Source organism: Solanum pennellii, chromosome 6 (assembly GCF_001406875.1).
Source record: "Solanum pennellii chromosome 6, SPENNV200".
Classification (NCBI taxonomy): Eukaryota; Viridiplantae; Streptophyta; class Magnoliopsida; order Solanales; family Solanaceae; genus Solanum; species Solanum pennellii.
Window position 1 is genome coordinate 59,195,825 of NC_028642.1, and position 21,815 is coordinate 59,217,639.

The 21,815-nt window shown below is 33.1% G+C and overlaps 2 protein-coding genes across 3 annotated transcripts; both read right to left on the reverse strand.

Moving 5' to 3' along the window:
* Positions 1–4,771: 4,771 nt before the first annotated feature.
* LOC107020989 (probable serine/threonine-protein kinase WNK4) lies at positions 4,772–9,623 on the reverse strand. Of its 2 annotated transcripts, none has more exons than XM_015221552.2 (7): positions 9,010–9,623; positions 7,918–8,183; positions 7,052–7,275; positions 6,586–6,743; positions 6,182–6,494; positions 5,720–6,001; positions 4,772–5,444 (listed from the first exon to the last, which is right to left on the reverse strand). In XM_015221552.2, exons 1-7 carry the CDS (start codon positions 9,100–9,102, stop codon positions 4,927–4,929), a joined length of 1,854 nt encoding a protein of 617 aa, XP_015077038.1. In that variant the 5' UTR covers positions 9,103–9,623; the 3' UTR covers positions 4,772–4,926. The 2 variants fall into 2 exon arrangements, with proteins under 2 accessions (XP_015077038.1, XP_015077037.1); XM_015221551.2 differs by having other exon boundaries at positions 5,663–6,001; positions 9,010–9,618.
* Positions 9,624–13,932: 4,309 nt separating this feature from the next.
* LOC107020999 lies at positions 13,933–21,479 on the reverse strand. Its single transcript, XM_015221561.2, has 9 exons — positions 20,678–21,479; positions 18,457–18,642; positions 17,966–18,058; positions 17,172–17,354; positions 16,977–17,079; positions 16,573–16,758; positions 14,974–16,091; positions 14,477–14,847; positions 13,933–14,390 (listed from the first exon to the last, which is right to left on the reverse strand). The coding sequence occupies exons 1-9, from the start codon at positions 20,897–20,899 to the stop codon at positions 14,321–14,323; spliced, it is 2,532 nt and encodes an 843-aa protein (XP_015077047.1). The 5' UTR covers positions 20,900–21,479; the 3' UTR covers positions 13,933–14,320.
* Positions 21,480–21,815: the final 336 nt, after the last annotated feature.

Here is a 21,815-nt window from a genome sequence, read left to right on the forward strand (position 1 = left end):
ATATATATATGAATGTTCTGTTGGAAAACCCTTTATTTTCCGATAAATAATGTAAATGGGGCAGGGCAGGACAGGGCAAGACAAGCCTTAACTTGTCAAAGGTTTAACCTTGCCCGTCTTGTCTTATCCTGTCCTATTTAAATTTCGGGGTTGTTGTAATAAAGTTAGAATCCAGAAGTACTAGAAATAAGGATGATAGTGAAATAATTATTTTTTTACGTTCGCGAGCTTTAGAAAGGAGAAGGGAATCGTCAAATCCACCTTTTTGCCTCTATTTTTATTTTTCACGTCTACGAGCTTATTTTCTTTCTCTAGAGCCTTACAAGTTCATTAAAATAATTTTTTTTTAAAAATTATCTTCTTAATTTTCAATTTCACCTTCATTTTTTTTAACAAAAGTCTACTCTGATAACAAGATTAAGTTATAAACTTTTATGTGAGATAAACATGCACTTTATTTCACATTATTTTGTCGACCAAAATTATTTAGTTGATTATTTACTTTCTAGTGTAGACAGAAGAGGTCCACATTAGAATTAAGGTAGTGCAAATACAGAATGTGAAGAAAATATATTGCAAATTATAAATAAAGTTAGTATTATTTTTTAAAGTTTGCACTGTTGTCATAAAGTAAAAGGTGGCCTTCTCTATTACATAATTGTCAAAATGAGTGAACAAACACCTAGATAATTAAGGTACCTTATTGGCTGCCCTTTACACAAATTAATAATGCAAATTTTTTAGCTGTTTATTGATCGTCAAGTTTCCTTTTTTGAGAACAGTATTGATTGTCGTATAAAAAAGATGTTTCCTATTAAAAAAAAATAAAAAGTTTGAGAGTTAATAATGTAAAGTCTAATTCTACATGGTAATTATGGAGATTAATGAAAAGGACCACAAAGATGTAAATATATAGGCCAAATTAAAGATGTACGTTATGTTTCAATTGTGTTGGACAATTAGAATCTTGTGAGTTGCTATTGCCTATTCTTGTAGAAACTTAATTAGGGGATATGTCTAATTAATTATTGAGGATCGCCTATAATAGGTAAAGATGACGTGATGATGTATATATTCCTTGTATCGTTGATATATACATCTCAAACTAAAAAGTGAAAATTGTATATAATAGCAAACTAATAACCTAAATTAAATGGAATAGCTAGGGTTTGATTTAATTGTGCTCCATAGCAAACATTAGCTAAAATTTGCCAGCGTCTCTCTCTCAAAAATCTCGCTCGCCACTCTCCATTCTCGCTCGCCTCTCTCGCTTTATACACAGAAGTGTATAATTCTGTTTCTGTTTGTATAAAGCGAGAGAAAATTGTATATACACATGCAAAAATATATATCTTCGTGTTATACACTTAATTATACAATTTACAAACATTTCACTTCAAATATTGCAGAGAAAAAGGCCAACGAATTATACAATTGCGAATTATACAATTTCAGTGAAATACAATTTTCTCTAGCTTTATACAACAGAAGTGTATATATTGTGTTTCTGTTTTTGTATAAAGCGAAAGAAAAACATATATCTTCTTGCTATACACTTAATATTGCAGCGAAATAGGCAGTGAATTATACAATTGTGCATTATACAATTGCAGTAAAAATAGGATAGCGAATTATACAATTGCAGCGAAATAGGCCAGCGAATTATACAATTTAGGCCAGCGAATTATACACTTGTATATGTATAGCGAATTATACAGTTTTTATGTTTGCTATAGCATACAAATATGAATTTTTTGTTTGCTATATGTGAAAGTTGCCCAACTAAAAATAATGATAATGAAATATCGTACTTAGATTTAAAACCTCTATCCCACTACACCCTCTCAACTCTCACGGCTACGAGACACTACATAAAAAATGATCATTAGCGGTAACTAATTTAATTGCCGCTAAATATATATATTTTTAGCATTCTTTGTATATGACCCTAAAATTATTAGCGACATTGGTTTTAATGACACTTAACTAATGCAGGTAAAAATTTAGTATTCTTTATTAATATCAATATTTATTGCCGCTAAAAGTTATTTTTGTTGTAGTGAGATTAATTCAAACCTTAGGTTTACTATATGATGAAATGAATAAACAATAAACTTAAATTCTAATTCCTAGTCGAGTGTTTAATATGTACGAGTCTTAGTGTATACATTAAAAAGAAAGGAACAAATTTGAGATGTGTATTCATTCCGGGCTTCATGCATGCACTCAGTGTCGTAGCTACGGATAATTAGTCGAACACCATTCATCGAAAAATTATATTATATATACATGTCAAAATATAATTTTCATATATATATATTTAATCTCAAACATTTTTAATGAAATTTTTGATTTCGCGACTGCACGGTTAGTTACATAAGTTGCACCAACACCCGACCCGAATTTTGTGCGTTGAATTTATGTTTTTGTCGTTGATGTAAAAACATGGTTGTTAGGGAAATTTTAGTACCAAACTCTATCTAGTCACGAGAGCACAATCCAGAAATAAGTGTTTTCTAATTACTCACTCTTTCATTATTGCGTAAGTAAGCAAAAAAATATTGTAAAATCTTTAAAAATAATATTGTAAAATCTTTAAAAATAGTATGGTCGAGGAGTGAGCTTAGTAGCGGAGTCAGAATTTTGATTGAGAGATTTCAAAAAAAACAAAAAAACGTAACATTGCTAGATGTACTCAAGGAATGTCAATATGTGATGTATATATAAAAAAATATTTTTATTTAGCTACACACTGTAATTTTCCGACCCCTTAAGTATATGTAGTTCTGGTGTTAGTTGGAGGTTTGGGAGAAGACAATATAATGAGCTTGAAATGCTACTTATGAGACTTACTGAGTATAATTTATTAAACGAAAATTACAAAAAAAAATATTAGAGCTAGTTGTTTGAATCATCAACAGTTTCGAAATTAATGTACTCTTTTGTTTTTTGGTATAATTGTATAAAATGACAAATTAATAATGTAAAATAAATACAGTAGGTACTGTTTGATTTATTTGTGTTTCATAGCAAACTGTTTGCTAGTCATCTCTCTCCCTCATATTCTCGCTCGCCACTCTCCCTCTCTCGTTCGCCTTTCTCGCTTTATACAATAGAATTGTATAAATTGTGTTTTTGTTTGTATAGACCGAGAGAAAATTGTATATACACATGCAAATACATATATCTCTGTCCTATACACTTATAATTATAAAATACAAATATTTCCCTGCCCAAGTCTCTTTTGCCTTTTTCTCTTTCTCGTTTTATACAAATTCAAATTGTATATAATTTCTCTCTCTCTCGTTTTATACAAATTCAAATTGTATATAATTTCTCTCTTTCTCGTTTTATACAATTTGATTGAATTGTATACAAATACAAATTTTATACAGATATACAAAAACATACAATTGAATTGAGAGGCTAACAATGATTTATACAAATGAGAGGCTAACAACAATTTATACAAATGGCCTGCCAGCGAAACTATACAAATATGAAGAGGAACCAACGAATTATACAATTGCTTCTTCGTATATATGTATAGCGAAATAGGCATAGCTTTCAGTTGTATATGTATAGTGAAGCAAACATATATATATATATGTTTGCTATGGAGCGTAATGCAAATTTTGTCATAGCATATAAATTTAAATTTTGTGTTTGCTATATGTGAAAGTTATCCTTTTTTATGCCTGAGTTGTTTTTGCTGCTCAAGGGAAAGTAATATTCTTAATTTTTAAACAACTTAGTTTTAAACACTCTTAATTAATATTAGTAAGAAAATAAAGATCAAATTTTTTAATTTTTGATCCTTGTTTTTTTTTCAATCTAGTCCCACTAAGATGATGAGGTGTGGAACCAGACTTTCGAGAGAGTTGCTTTTGCCTCGAGTATTCAAAATCTATTGATTAAATTAATTCAGAATCAAGCCACTCACTTAAGAGGAAAGCGATTTCTATCATGGATCTTTAATAAAAGAATTATATTTATCCACCTCGTTACGATTTATACTTACCTTCTAATTGAAGTAAAGAAAGAACCAAGAAGATGTATCCACCCATTACAGTTAAAACTATAATGTCCTTTGTATACCTGGAAATCAAAATGACCTTTGGGAAAAAGTGAAGCCTCATCATTCACTAAAGATCCACCATGAAGATTCTGTTAACAAAAGTGTAACAAGCATGGGGCAAATATACCATTACTTTGCCCTTTTAATCAATTATTGAACATTATAACTCACATAGCATGCCATATACATTAACAAAAATGCCCTCCACATATATTATTATTGCACAAATTTAACTATTTTATGGTCACAACTAGATAAGGGAGACAAAAGTAACCAATATAAACATGACTCGCAAACCCACTAGACCATTTATTAACTCAGTCCATTTTAAGTCCATTTTAATCTGTTCAATTCTTTGGATAGTTTGGATCATGACCTATTGTTTAGTCTATCTTGACCCAATAAAAAAACTCAACCCATTTTGATTCGTTAGTTGAGTTCAGCGTGAGTAGGTAGTAAGGCGTTGGGGACATGAGTCAGAAGTTCAAGATCATCCGTTTTAAAGATTGTTGGGCTTAATTCCCTATCAAAAACCTAATATTTTTTGCGTAAGATTTTAATTTCACTCTAAAAAGATCTTTAGACCATGATCTAAAAGGTTTATAAGTTTTCGAACAACCAACACTCTAATGTTTTGTCAGTCCCAAGAGTAATATTTGCACAAATTGCAAGAGGGTGTTATTCTTCTATTGCTTGAAGGAACAAATGAACAAAATTTGAACAAACATTTTTATTGTCATTTACAATTACATCAGCTGCTTAATTCAAACTCTCATCTGCTTGAAACTACTATATATATATATATACTCGTCCTTACTATTTAAATTACATATCTTGGACAAGAAAAATCAATGTCTTCTTGGTTTGTGACCTTGTCCCTTACCATCACTCGACAATCTCATCGAATTAGTACAATTCATCGATCTAGGACTCCTCTTCAAATCCTCGTAAGGCTGTTGAAACCCGATGTTTTCAACAGCACCAACAGTCTTGAACAATCGTCTCTTGTGCACTTCTTCCACCAATGACTTGTGCAACAACTGACTTCGCATATCAACTAAGGACTTGTTCCTTGTTAGTCTACGCGCATCATCTTTACCTTTCCCTTTAGAGTTGGAAGAAGTTCCTTTTGATTCTAGCATAGCTTTGCATTGCTTGTAGCATGTTCTTGCCAAAGACTGTCCGGTGTTTGAGTTTTCCTCAGGGCAGAATCGCGAAGTGTGGTGACTAATTGCAGTAGCTGGTTGACTTTGTCTTGTAGAGGTTGTCGTTGCAGGATCATTCTCATCGTCAGAGAAGTAATTGAAGTTGGAATAGTTTGCAGAGTGTGACGAGCATTGAGAGCTCGTGTCATCAAACATATCACCTGCAAGAGCAAAATGCAGTGACTAACATAAACATTCACGTCTTGATAACATTTTTCTGGTCGAAATAAGTATGCTACTCCTTTAATATAACTCAACTAACACATATGTGGTTCATTCTCAAACATAACGAACCAATACACAATCTTTCGATGATGGAGCAAAGATAGAATGTGTGTGGAATTGGTAATATAACACTAGATCAGATAAATTATAATACCATGAAGCCAACGCCGGTCATTGGTGTTTGTGTCAATCACTTGAGAGGAGAGCAAACCTGACAATGACACTTGGGAAGATGAAGAAGACGAGAAACCTTGGAAAGGGTTATGGCGATCGTTATCATCATCCTTATAGCTCAGAACATGGTAATCGGAGGATTCAAACTGATTCCATTTCTTCCACTGAGGTACTAGGCCAGATATTTCTCCATCAATCATATTAGCGATTTCACATGGCTTCCAATCTGTAATTTCTAATTCCTTCACCATTTCGTTTGCCACCTCCGTGGGGGTGTCAGTCACAGTGTCGAATGGGAAATACACATGCCTAACACCACCTGCATTGAACATTGTTAAAATTTTAGTGAATGCTTCAGCTTCATGTGCTTATCTAGAAACGGGACTAATAACATCCTTTTTTTCCTTTTCATAATCCTTCTCGTTTGCTTATGGAATCTAAAGTCTTTTCCTAGAAAGTTCTGATTCTTCAATAACAAAAAAGAGGTCACAATAGATACCTTCTTTATCCGCAATCTGCACTTTAAGAAAAATGGTATCATCTTCAGGGTTCAACTTCCCCGTGATGGTCATATTAGTCCTTGGAACATCCTCATTCAAGTGAAGGTCCTCGATAGCAATTTTATCATTATAGATAGGCTTCTGAAGTCGCATCATTGTAACTGACTCACTATCGGCATCGTTAATCACGAGGAACGGATCAAGCATTAGTTCTTTCGCTGATGATCTATTTGATGCTGGTTCCAAGCATTTCCTAATAAACCGTTGAGCATCCAAGTCTTGAACTTTATAAAATGCCCTTGGCCTCTTACCCTGAGTTAGGAATAAACGGCATGCAAGTAAACTACTGATTGACTGATAAAAGCTGTCGAAAAAGTAGATGCTAAAAACTAAAGCATCTTACAGAGATCACTTTCTTGTATATTTGTGCAGGGTTAACACATTCACTATATGGATATTCACCAGTAAGCATCTCCAACATGCACATGCCAAACGAATATACATCAACAAGCTCATCATAGTTCTCGTCGTACAATTCTGGTGCCATGAACTCAGGTGTTCCTATTGCAATAAATAGAGATAACAAACAATTAGTAGTAATTGCGGATTGTTTGACAAAACACTAGTGCACCTTAGATTTGATTGAAGTTTATATGCAGTAAAATCTCAATATCAAGGCCAGTCTAGAAAATTTATTAGGACATTTAGAACACCATAGACCTTGCTTGATTCTCCAACAAGTTAGGTTCACCAAATTCAAATGTATGATCCCAGAAAATGTCACCGCTACTTGGTACTCCGCAGATTTATAACAGATTGCGATGAAAAAAGTTCCAGCCAGGAAAAAGGCAAGTGGGAGATGGAGTTACCTATAACACTGTGTGCTCTCTGTGATCCACGAAGAATTGCTGCCAATCCCAGGTCCCCAATCTTTACTTGTCCAAGATGACCATTAGCAAATATGTTATCACACTTCAAGTCTCGATGAATCACTGGCGGATCATGTTCATGTAAATAAATCAGACCTTCCAGAATTTGGCGTGCCCAAATCTTTACTGCTCGAATATTTACTCGATGATATTTATTTCTGTATCTGCATTCAATCAAATGTATCACTATCAGCAAATTCATCACAGACACTTGCTTTAACTGAGGGCTGATACTCCAAATCTCCAATTAATTGTAATAATAGGCATCAAAACTCAAATTTAAATTCTTATATTTTTTATGAGACATTACAGCAGTAAGGTTCCAGATCAATAGGATATAACATGTAAGATACAACCTAAGGAGAAGAATTTCAATTAGTCTCATAAACTAATACGATTAGTCATCAAAATTGGGACCTTTAAGTCCAGGAGCCTCGCATGCAATAAGTTGCAACATTAACTAGTGGGCGAATTTTCTGATACATCAAAGTAATTGGATATCCAACTCAAGCCTATGTGACATGACCAATCAATAGATACCGCCACCTTTTGTCATATATTCCATACACCACACTAGATAGATATCATATTCATGGAATACGATTCACTTTCAAGATGCCTTGCTGGTGAAATGGTAGACACACGAGACTCACAATCTCCACAGAGTTGATTTAACAATTAGTACCCACTGGACTCTAAATTACAGATTCGTCACTGCACATAACTTTCCATATACTTCACAGCATAACTTAAGATCACTGCAATTCGAAGAGAACAATAACGATAGACTAGGAATAGAGCATTACCCTCGGAGAGTACCGGAAGTGAACAACTCAGTAATGAAATTAAAGGTCCTCTTTTCGATATCGATCCATGAAGTATAGAATTTCATGATAGAAGGATGATTCAGAGTGCTAAGCAAATGAACTTCAGAGTAAAGCCTCTCTATATCCTCTGGTGACTGAAGCAAATCATTAAGTCTAACTTGGCTCCATGCCACTTCCATACCTAAGAACTCATCAATTGCCCTATAAACTGTTTTCATTGCCCCTTTTCCCAGAACTTCCTCGCACTGTCCGCACATGCATAAACACCAAAATTACCAAACATGATTAAGAATCAACAAAAAACAGTAACTTAATCTGTTCCACTTATGAAAATCAACAAATCAAGAATTGTAAATGCAAAATTGATCAACCCCATATAATAAAATGCAACAAAAAGATTGAAACTTCATATGAAGAAACAAGAACTACTAACAACTTGCAAGAATCAACAAAAACAGTAACTTTATCTGTTCCATTTATGTAAATCAACAAATCAAAAACTGTAAATGCAAAATTGATCAACCCCATATAATAAAATGCAACAAAAAGGCAAAATGATGAAATTTTATTAGAAAAAACAAGAACTACTTACAACAACATTCAAGAATCAACAAAAACAGTAACTTTATCTGTTCCATTTATGAAAATCAACAAATCAAGAACTGTCAATGCATAATTGATCAACCCTATATAATAAAATGCAATAAAAAGTCAAAAGATTGAAACTTTACAAGAAAAAACAAGAGCTACTAACAAAAACATGCAAGAATCAACAAAAATAGTAACTTTGTCTGTTCCATTTATGAAAATAAACAAACCAAGAACTGTAAATGCAAAATTGATCAACCCCCATATGGTAAAATGCAACAAAAAGGCAAAAAGATTGAAACTTTATAAGAAAAAACATTATAACAACATGCAAGAATCAACAAAAACAGAAACTTTATCTGTTCCATTTATGCAAATCAACAAATCAAGAACTGTAAAATGCATAATTAATCAACCCCATATAATAAAATGCAACAAAAAGGCAAAAAGATTGAAACTTTATAAGAAAAAACAAATACTTACACGTCCATAACGACCAGTAGGGTCAGTTTCAACATACCCAAGATCCTCCTCCTCTGATTCTTTGCAATTTTCTGAAAATCCTCCAGAATACATATCAAAAATGATTCTTGAGAAATTGGGCAGAAGTTGAATCTTAAAAAAAAAAGAGATAAATTATTTAATTGTGGATGTTCAGAGTTACGTGGGTAGCTAAAATTTGTATTTCAAGACTCAGTAAAAGAGGTGATTCAGAGAAGACAACACAACAGAGAAGCCAAGAGGGTCTTGAGAACTTGTTGACAACCATTTGATTGAGAAATGAGACAAATGTGATAGGTTAGTGTGTTTTGATTTGACAGCAAGAATAGCACAAGTGAAAATGGCTAATACACAATTTGGACTAATAGGGCCAAACTGGATTTTCTTGAAAAAATATGGACACAAAAAAAATAATTAAAATGAGAATTTTTTATATTATTTTTTGGCCAAGATTTGGATTTTTGTTGAAGGTGAAAAGAGTAAATTAGGAAAACAAATTAAAGAACTGGACCTGAAGAATCTGTAGCTATTGCTTTGGTGGAATTATTATCTGTTGCTAGGTGAGTAGTGAGAGAGAAAAATGGGTGGCAAAAAGGGATATTGGAAAAGATAAAATCTTTAGGTTAGATTTTTTATCAAGTGATAAAATGACTAAAAGCTTAGTGCTAAGGAAATAGGGGCCAGAACGGGGTAAAAATTTTAAATTTATGCGTATTAAGGTTATAGATATAGTTTTTGAAAATGTATATCAAATCTTTACATAAATTTTATCTATTTATATAATTCATGTTCAAAATGATACATTTGATGAGATAAAAAAGTTGAAATTATCAAAATTTCTTATAAAGATTCAATTGAGTAGATATCGCTCGATATTACAAGACGATAAATGTAATATATGTTAAAAAAAATAAATATAATCGAGCAAAGAAATCAAATTGTCAAATTTCCCATTAGATTGGAACAAGTAGATGTCGGTTCAATAGCATCAGAACACTTTGATCTGATGTCACTATATATAAAAAAACTAGCGAATTCTTCAGTTTTCTTTAATTCATCTTAATACACACTCTAGTAAACTTTCCATTATAGTGTAACTATAAATATATAATTGAAAATTTAAATGTCATTCTGATTTATTTTATGATAAATAAAATTAATTGAGCGATCTAAACTTCAAGTTTTATTCGTTTATGGTTCTCACTATTTGAATACAGCATCCATTCACGAGTGGAGGCAATTTCACCGATGGAATTTGCATTTGACAACTTGAGTCCCACTAATGTAAATATGTAATACACATACATATTATAAGATGAATAGACAAAACATTATTACAATTTATTATTTATGATACTATCGATTAAATGCAAATTCAATCCATAAGTAGGTGAGATTGAGGAAGACATTTTATTTTTATTTAATAATAAAAGTAATTAATTGTCAAATTAGATATACGTCGTTATGGAATTGCAAAAGGCCACGAATAAAACGAACAATTATGTGGAAAGGATCGTAACTTTTAATCTTTGCATGTCTCTTAAAAAATCATAAATATAAAATATTTTTTATTAACTTTTCATTCAACCCTTTTTAATACACTCTATTTATGTATGGTATTCATTAATATCAAGATTAACAATGAGGAACTTGTTTGGTACTTAACCATACTATATATACTTCCAAAAGAAAATAATTTTAAGGAAAAAATGATAAATTTTATAAATTGATAAATATTTTTGATATATTCCTAATAACATGGACAAATAATATGACACGTAAGGAATATAGTCGATGAAAAAGACTTTTATCTTTTTTAGTACAGTATCTTTTTGGATAAAAATTCGTTGCTACGAGAAAAGATCAATAGAAATATTTGAAAACTATTATTGATGTATTTATCAACAATTCAAAAATGTCAATGTAATTTATCAGGGTGAAAAAATTACATTGGATGCTAATTGCATCCTATATCAAAAGTTTTTAAATTATAATAATTTTTTATTTTTTTCATAACTCGTGGATATATTGTTTCTTTGCTCGACATATGTGTATCAGATACATATCTATAAATCAGATTCATACTAATAATTTAGGTTATATATCAACAATAACATTTGTATCAGATACATTATACACAAATTTATAAAAAAAATTATAATGTATCTGATAGAAATAAAGTGATGCATTTGGGAGATAAAACAAAGAAGAGAAAAAGGAATTTTCTATAAATAATTTAAATGACAAAAAAATTTAAAATTTATATTCTTAAACCATGTAATTAAATAATCTTTCTATAAAAGAATATGAAAAAAGACACATATCATGCTATTATTAGTTAAAGTATAAATATTGAATGTGGCTACTTTAAAACTCATTAAAATGATGATTTCATCAAAACTTATTCAGTAATTATTATATTTATAAGAAAACTGAAGGGGCAAGTTTGACTATTGCAAGGAAAAATAAAATATGTTAAAGATAACACCTGCTCTTATATTATCATATAAAAATAAATAAATCATATAATTTGCAATGCAATTATTAAACAATATTATTTGACCAAATTAATTAATAAAATAACTCCAGTTGGTGCACCGTGCACGTACTCTCATCAACTCTTCAATAGTAAAGGAGATATTTTTATTTTTTTTTTAAAAAAAAGTTGGTGTCTGACTTGGCTTTAAAAATATAAACTTTTACTTTTATTTTAATAATTTATCAACTATATAATTATCGATAAATTTTCAATTCAAATAAAAACATAAAATCAACTAGCACTTTTATAAACTTGATATGCTTATATATTTGAAACAAAAGAATATATTTTCTAGATCCTCTAGTTAGTTTAGCTGATGACATTATAACTTTTAAGTAGGTAAATTCTATTTAATTTTATAATAAATTAAAATTTGATGCATGAATTGAAATTAGTTATTTGGATACATCATCACGATTTTATATTGAATTAAATTTATGATTTGGTTTAATTTGTACATTGATAATGACTACAAGTAGCTAACTTAGACCCACCATGTTAGTATACAATGAATATAACAAGTTAGGAAATATCCTGTTTATTTCCAATGAAAATAAAGTAAAAATATTTTAGTGGTAAAATGAAAATTAAGAAAAAAAATTATAACTAAAAAAAAAATACTCAACAATTTCTTCTCAACTAAGTTTAACAAAGACAAGTTCATACTTACGTTGATGCGAGATACTAGATACTCAAATGATGAGAGTTTTTATTTTTCCAAAAAGAAAATTAATTTAATATTTAATATTTGATTTGAAATTAATTAATTTAAACTCATATCGTGTAAGAATTGTTGAATAGTATGAATGCTTTTTTATTCTTGAAACTTAAATATTATATTTTAATTAAAATTAATATTCATATTCATCCTACCAGAACTCTCGAGACGATTACGAGGTTAGAAGTCTCATCTAAATTCATTTTCCATCAAAGAATGAGTTGACTAAAAAAAACACTTCATTTCTTATCTATTTCACCCCCCACTAATAATTGTTTTTTATTCTTATCCACAGAATATTTTCTTTTATGAAAATAGCATACTCTTTGTGTGCACCCAAAATTCTTCTCAAAATCAAATCACACGATTGTATTTGTATTATTGTATTCACAATTTCACTTTTCGTTCTCATCTTATGTAATAATTGAAACACAAATTATTTTACTATTAAATAATAATTAAAAAAAACAATATGCACGTGATCATTGACTCCCACCTTGAGACAAAATAGTAATAGTATTTCATTCCCACTGGTGGATGAATTTCTTTTTTCGAGAAAAAACGCTCTGATCTCTTAATTTCTATCGCCGAGGAAAAACGCTTTGATCTCTATTCTCTTTTTAGGGCTTTAACTCTCACATAAAATTTTTGTTTCAACAATGTTCTTCTCCAGCACCATGGATAGAGAAAATGCAACAAGGTAGAAGAGTTCGCTCCGCCGTGTAAGATTCCTCGAATCAAAATCAATCACGACTATTATCTACGGTTCATTTTTGTTCTCGTGTTCTTTTTTACTCGCCTCTTTAAAAAACATTTATCAAAAATTTCGATCATCTCATCTTTATTTATGTCTTAATTAAGAAAAACAACTATTTTTAAGAACGACACTAGATTAATTTGTAACATAGGAATGTATACTTTTGTTGATTTTGGGTTCCCAAGTCCAATTTGAGCTAATTAGGTTTAAGCTATAATCATTCTAGAATGGTTGGTTCTTGTTAGAATAATAATTATTAATGGATGTTACGATTGCATTTGCATATTTGTATGAGTTATAAGAGTGGAAACTCAAAAATGACAACCCTTATAATCACACTATTTCTTTAACTCTAAAGGGCGTGAATACGTAGGTCAAGAAAGAACCGGAGAACGGGCACCCAACTATTCATTTTGATTTCTCATTTTCGTGAAATTGGACATCAAGATGGATAATCTATAATAGAACTAGCCTGATTTTATCTTTAGACAAAATGGGCAAAATAGATTTCCCTATGATATTCTGTTCTTTATAACGGTGGCACACCCATTTTTGCACACCTCGACTATCCTAGATGTTACCTTTCATCAACATAGGTATCTAGTAACTCTAACCCCCCACCCACCCCCCTAAGGCCTATAACAAGTGAAAAGAGATCACCCAATATCTTGTCTCTGGAATTCAAACCCTGATAACTCAGAGGTTTTCATCCATTTCATTGACCACAAGGTCGTACCCTTGAGTTGGGTGGCACATCATTCATCAAAACTGTTGTCCAATCAATGATGAATCCCAAAAGTCATGTAAATGCAGATGACCAAAGGGAGAGCCAAATCTCCATAAGGGGCCACATACTACTACTGCCAAACAGAGATTAAAACAGATGAGCAGCACCAAAACGATTAGAAGCTAACATGCACTAAAAAGTTTGCAATGGTGGTAACACAGGAACTACAGCATTACAGCCAATGGCGCAACGAAGTTCCGCCAAAGAAACTGTACAGTATGCATATACTATGTTACACTACTTTCATATAGCTGGGCTTCACCTAGATCGGAACTAAGCTGTAATTGTTGTACTCTCCTGCTACCAAAATGGTTCCCACCTAGATGTGCATCCAAAAAAAAAAAAAAGACATACTAGGATAATACCGTCTTCAAGTTTTCTTTTCTTTTTTTTTTTTTTTTTTTTTTTAATATCTGATATCTGCCTAAAGTATCTGTTTTTGTTAGTTTTCACTGTAAAATTCCCTTTCAGTCTTCAAACAAGGAGGAAATCCTAAACCTTCCACAATGGTAGAGGAGGGAACTCATCTTCGTTCTTCAGCCTCAACGAATGCTCTGCATCCCTGAAAACCAAATTAGAACTTCAGTAGTAACAAAGATCATACTACTCTACAGTCTAAAAATAGAAAAAGTTGGAAACTTTTCCTACCTTCCTTGCTTACTACAAGCAGGTTCTGGAAGTTGCACTTTTTGTGGGGCACTTGGAATCAGAATCACATCACGAGAAGTGTGTGAAAGCACATCCTCAGAGAGATTACCCAGAGATCCAAATTCAATTCTACATGATGAATTCGAGAAAGCATTGGCATGAGATTCTTCGAGGAGGCCACCAGATTGGCTAGAAGAGGCTAACTTCTCACGACCTCCAACAGAAGATTTGACAGCTGAAATCTCCTCTGAATGATTTGCATCAGAAAATGCAACCTCGTAACTATGGGTGCCACTATGCAAATGAAACTGACCATGACTTCCTAATGCCTTACTCTTAGTCCGTCCTTTACGTCTCTCCTGCTGATATTCCTGAAAGGACAAAGAAGGTGATACAAAAACCGCCTCAAGCTTTACAAAAAGAGAGATACTTATCTAAACAAACTGAGATGCCAAAATATGGGGAAATAAACTGGCTAGATTGTAAGAGAAAACTACCGTTTTCGGAAAGTAGATGCCAGTTCCTTGAGCCATTTCTTTCTTGCCAGAACGTAAAGTAGCATCAGATGATAGAGCATTGCCAGAAGGACGAACAGCTGGTTCCACGACAAGCATACCATTCCCATTTGTTTGCCAAAATGAGTTCTTTCTAAGTGGTATTGATTGTCGGACAGTATCCCAAAAGTTTTTGTTTTGAGATGGAGAAGGTGATGAAGGACTATTAAGTACTGGTGCTGACAAATAACACCCATAGCAACACTGGCCATAAAGCAAACTCCGTATATGGCTGTCATAGTCCCCACTTAAGTCCACTAAGGGATTTATAGCTTCAATATCTCCAGCTGTGCTTGCCAAGTCCCTTTCCCCTATATCGAGAGTTACACTTTCTAAAACACTGGTCCTTGGACTTGAGATTTCTGAACCACCAGACCAGAAGTCCTCACTACAATCAGTACCTGCTTTGTAGATGCTGCTGCTCTCCTGAGGGCACTCTGGGGTTTCCACCCCCAAACAAGAACCAGATAGGTCACTTTGGCACAACTCAGGTCCAGAGTTCCCATTTTCAACAGATGATTTATTGAAATAGAACGGAGGAGCATAGTAATGCTTCCAAGAAAGAGAACTCATGGAATTTCCATTAGAACTACAGTCATATGAGCCATTTGAAACACCTAGATTTAGAGGTACAGAAGCTAAAGGATCATTTGCATATCTGTATTGACAGAATCCTGACACTAGTGCATCATCTGAAAAGGAGCCAGTTTCTGACACCATTTCTGAAGAAGCTCCATTCATCAAACTACTCAACAACTCATTTGATATTGATGTATATGCCTTTTTCAGGCTATCATTCTCAAAATCACCGTCTGATGATTTCAGAAGCATTCTAGCATTGGCATAAAATTCAGCAGGGGATAATGAAGAACATGTGTCTTCATCTCCAAAAATTAGGTTGGAATATTGCAATTCAGCCACAAGATTGAGTCTATGCCTCTCAATAGTGTTTGCAAAGAACTTCTTGATCTCATCAGCAACTTTGTCATACGGTGACAAAAGAATATCGCCAAGCTTGCGGGCCCCATACTTAAAAGCTCTTTGTATTCGATAGAGATTACCTGAAGGGAATCATAACATAATTTATGCGTGAGACAGAGCAACATGGACCACCTAAATACTCAAAACACCAGAATCATGCTATTTCCTGGAAATAACATGCAAACACATTCTAAGTTTCCAAAACTTCTCTTCTACAGGCATACTAACTCTCAAATAACTTATTTACTCCTGGGCAGGCAATCGTTAAACATATTGCTCATTATCTAACTAGTGGTGGTAACAAGGCAAGGCTTAAGTACTTCTGGTAGCTACAAAAAAAAAAAGAGAATGCAAAGATGAAAAGGAAGACTTGGATAAGCAGACAAAACAAACTTGGTAATGATCTCAATTGTCGCCAAAACAGCAGAATCAGTTCATAAGGATCAGCCATTCTTCATAGTTTCTGACTACCCAGAGTACCAGAAAAGGATAAAAAGAAAAACAAAGAAACAAAGGATAACAAACTTGTAAACCACAAAATATAAGTTATTCAAGTTGTACCTTTGCTGACACTACGTCCAAGGTTATTATTTTCCTTCAAGGGGTCAATTATGTTTAGATACTTCTGTTGAAATGGTCGTGTGTCCGACTCAAGACCCCTGGATGGAACTGAGAACATTTCCGCACTGTTCCTTAAAAATTCCTCACTTAGCAACAACTCATTGCTTATATAATCTGGCATCTCAACTGCAGATAGATAAACGGTGACAGTGAGAAAAAAACTGAATTAAGAAAAATAGAATTTTCACTCAACTAACCCACATAACACCCAAAAGCAAAAAGAGAAACATCAATCTCTTTGTAAGCTTATGGACAAGTGTAAGAAAAAATCCTAGAAGGTTGTATAAATCTGAAGGAGATCACAAACTACATCAATGAATTATGAAAGGAAGAGCATTGTTTACCAAATAACTCAGGAAGGGATGATTTGCATACTGGACCATTCAAACTGATACAATAGTTGTCCCAATCAAATTTGCTGTAGTAATCCAAAAATCTATAGAGAACCTAAAAGCAAGCAAAAACAGGAATATTAAATACACTTATACTTGCATACCTAGCTCAATGCACAAAATAAAAAAGCACAAACAAGTAATTACCGCTAGAGGACCATTTAGCGATGAATGGAACAGTTGGAATATAAATAAGACCAGTGTTTCCAGAGCATATGTAGAAATTAGACCATGATGTGCACCAAGAACACGACTTTCATAATAGCACCAAGCCTTTATCAAAATAATGCTACGTTTGAATAGATGATTTTTACCAACAAGGCGATCTACCTGCGCTCATGAAACAGAGAAGACAAGAATAAAATTAGGTGTTCATTTCCTCATTCAACATGAAGAAAAAGAATAAAATCAATTGATCAGAGGGGGGAGATATTCAAAAGGACAATAATCTGAAATAGATAATAAACAACTAAACTCCATCAGACATTTGTTTAAAAAGAAAAATGTAGCTCATTTTAAGCACAAATCGCATAAAAAAAAAGTTGGTCCAAATACTGCAGAATGGAGAGATATGTGATGATGTTAACACTCAGCTATATATATTATTAAACAGGTAGAAGTTTACAACCACCTGGTAATTAGAGAAGGAATTGGGCTGGTAAGAAATAACAAGAACAAATCAACCAAAAGATCCCACTCTATCCAACAGCATAAGGCTATAACTAAAAGAGGTGTATTCTCTGTTTTAGAAATTCCATTAAACCCTTTTTCAGTTCCAGTTAATTCCGCTTAACCAAGAAATGCAAAACATCTTTATGTAAGAGTCTTTGAAACAAAATTAAAGCACAGAGGCTCTATCACATTAACACAGTCATTGACCCACATCCGAGCACCTATAGGAACAATATAATTTGAATGTTGACAGTTAGCTGGTAACTTACCTGCTCAAGGAAACAGAGTGTGCTAAGTCCTCCTAACTGATTAAAGGAAATATCTATCACAGTATTTCGTACAATACATTTCACGAGCTTAACCTGCCATTAGAAATTCAAAACTTCTCAAACTTCAACAGATAATAAATAATCAATTAAGCATAAATTTACTGAATGACTATGGATAGCCGAACTAAATAGATAGTACACCTCTATCAAACAACACTCAATTACAATAACGTTCATCAAGCTACTAAAAGTGCAAGCCCCCCACCCCCCAACCCCCAACCCCAACCCACGCGCACACACCAAAAAAAGAAATAGGCATGCTAATAGCTCCACTATGCTTAGACTCAAGTATCCATCTTTCATAGGTGGCAGGATATCGAGATAAAAACTATTTGTAGCTGAAAGAACTGTGTAATACTTCATCCAACTCAGTTCGTTTTACAGACTTTGAAGATTTGAGTATACTTCTGTCATTAGAGTTAGGAAAGAACCTCAGCATCAATAAATTGGGGATCCTTGACATCATACTCAGTATTTCCCTTTAGCTCTTCTTCCTGCAGAACAGCGAGAACATCACGGGCTAATGTTTCTTCAACAACAGGACTGCCAAAAACAGTCAAATCAATGTCACCATCAGGAAGGTAGGTCTTCAGTGGCACTGATCCATATGAGAAAACCTGTATGACAAACAAGTATAATCAGCAAAACTCAATTAAGATAATAGATAGCAAGATATACCTTATAACAGTTGGAAAACATGAAACAGAAGTGACATACTTCAAGCACAATATGTGATGATAAACTTAGGTTTCAAATTAAAGCACACCAGACTATGCAATATTGAAGCTGATGCAAACTAAGGAAGCAGAATGCAATTTGAAGCAGGGGTGATCCACGATTTAAACACTATGGGTTCGAGTTCGAAATTCTAACACATAACATTTGATTTACTGGATAAGACATCAATAATATGTCCTTATTAAGTGGGATTTTAGCACATATACAAGGTCCAATCCAAAGCTACTTGGTTTGGAATTCTACTATGCAATGTATGTCAGATCCGCCCCAGATTGAGAGAGAGAAAAAAACATTCAACTATTCTATGGACAAGTAAAGCTAGAGAAGATTTGAACATTTAAAATGTATAGAGTTGCTCAAGTTAGTCGGCTGGAACAAAGGGGTTCATTTTTTACTAAGTTATGCATTACGTTAAAACTGTAGTAGAATTAAAAGATGAATCACACACTTCGATCTTAATCTGATATGTTTAATTAACAACTAAATTAGTTTCCTGATCTTGAATTGACTCAAAGGTGTATAAAGAACACTTAAAGAGACAAGAAACTACTTGACACGCGATGAAAGAGAAACAGCTATGGAAGGTATTGCCAGTCTCATCAATAAGGAATCAGCTTACACTTTTACTAGCAGAAATAAATTAGTGAAATATCACTCCTGAAGTATGCGGCAAACATTACAATGATATATCCTGGTTTACTGAAAAATAGATGAATGAGTAAGAAGTAAATCTGCCAGAAGCGAGCTTAACACTATACTCTGCAGTAAAACTTTAAATTTTTTAAAATTGGCCACCGACGGGGTGGCCTAGTCATGCAGTTGAAGAGCTAAAGAGACAACCTTCAGAACCAAGGTCCTAATCTCATCAAAGTGAAACTTATATTAATTGAATTCTTCCCATCTTCCTAAACATTGATGACTCGATACATGTGCTGGTGTGAAGCAGCAAGGACTAGGCGGATTAGTCGAGGTATTTGTAAGTAGGCAAACCGCATTTTGTTATTACAAAAAAAGAAAATATCTTCCAATCCTGCTTTAATTACACGTCATTTGAGTCGATGGTCGACCCGAAACAACACTCGACAGACCTCACTTGTGGGCTTGCAATAGGTATGTTGTAGTTGTTGTAAAAAGGAAACGCCGCTAATAATGTAGTAAAACAGTCGCAGTAAATAGCAATTTTGTTCTCTTCCAACTACAAAAAAGAAAAACCACTCCCAATCCTGCTTTAATTACACGTCATTTGAGTCACGGGTCTACCCAAAACAACACTCAACAGACCTCACTTGTGGGATTACAATAGGTATGCTGTTGTAAAAAAAGAAACACCGCTAATAATGTGGTAAAACGGTCGCAGTAAATAGCGGTTTTTGTTCTCTTCCAACTACAAAAAAGAAAAATCTCTTCCAATCCTGCTTTAATTACACGTCATTTGAGTCAAGTGTCTACCTGAAACAACACTCAACAGACCTCACTTGTGGGATTACAATAGGTATGTTGTAGTTGTAAAAAAGAAGCGCCGCTAATAATGTAGTGTAACGGTCGCACTAAATAGCGATTTTGTTCTCTTCCGAAACCCCCCCCCCCTTTTCTTCCTTACCATCTAGATTAGTAAAGTATCCGTTGAGATAGTCGCAAACGATTAAGTTTACCCTTATCTGTTCAGCAGATTTGAAAAAACCATACAAGAACAGGTAAAACACAGTTCTTTTAACCCCCAACAAGTTGACCAATCCCCCAATCCCCAACACCATCCAAACAAAAAAACATACCAAGAGAACACCTGATGAGTTATCAATTGAAAGCTAAAATAACATTTTGATTGAATTGAAACAACAAACAAACATGCAAATTCAGGAATCAACAGCTAAAATCCCAATTAACCAAATCAAATTAAAGTCAGGAAAAAATGACCTCGCATCCAAGAGAACATCTGATGAGTCTCTGCACATAATCAACAACATCTTTCCTCTTCTCTTCAGTATCAAGAGTCGGATGAACACAATTCACAACCTCTTGTACAGCTTCTTCAGCAACAGCCCAACAATCCTCTGTAACTGCCGATGGATCAGGACCCAACATTTCCACCCATCGAGGCTCCATTTCTACCCGATTACCGATTCCACAAGAACCCATAACCCCCCTTCCTTATCAACCAAAAAAAAAAAATTAAAAAAAAATCCTGATTATACCCAAGAAAATTGTAGGGTTTTAGAGGCCATTGACAACATGGAATGTTCTAGACAAAGTAAGCAAATGGGTAAATGGGGAAAAATGAAGGGAAAATATTGCTATATATAGTATTTATGTCATGTATATATTTTTTTTTTGGATATCGGTAATCTGATTATCGTCTTTAATGTCAAGAAGAAAAAGGCAACAAAAAATTCCGGAGAAGGAGACAATTCTCAATTGCCCCCACCTCCCCCCATAACCCTACCACCCCCACCCCCTCTCTGTTCTTGTTTTCTTCCTCAAAATCCAAAAAAACTTTCTTCTGCTTTTCTTCACATCCGTTTCTACCTTCAATTACGTGCAATTCTTGTATACATGTATATATGTTTTTGGGTTTGTTTCTTCTCCTCCGAGATTACTCTGTTTTCTGTCGGACGCCGGTGAACTCTACGGCGGAACACGGTGGCGCAATGTTCAAATGCCGTTATTCATAACTTATCCAATTTTTGCTTTACGACTTTATACATCCCGATCAAAACTTTATTATATATAATACTAAATTTTATGTGACCTTCTCTTTTTTCGAAGCTCGAGTTAATTTAATCCAATATTAGTCAAATTAATTTTCATAAAAATAAAAATCAGTCAGAATATTAGTAATAATATGTAAAAATAATGCTAATTATATAAACTTACTTTCGATTAATAACCATTGATTGAAAACATCATATTTGTGACTATTTGGGAAGAATTTTTAGAGCAAATAACCAGAGAAATTTGTTTTTTTTTGCAAATATGGGATGGTTATATATAAATTACTTTTTTTTTCTAAATTGAATTTTTTTATTTGTTATAGTCAAGTCAAAATGAAATTCAT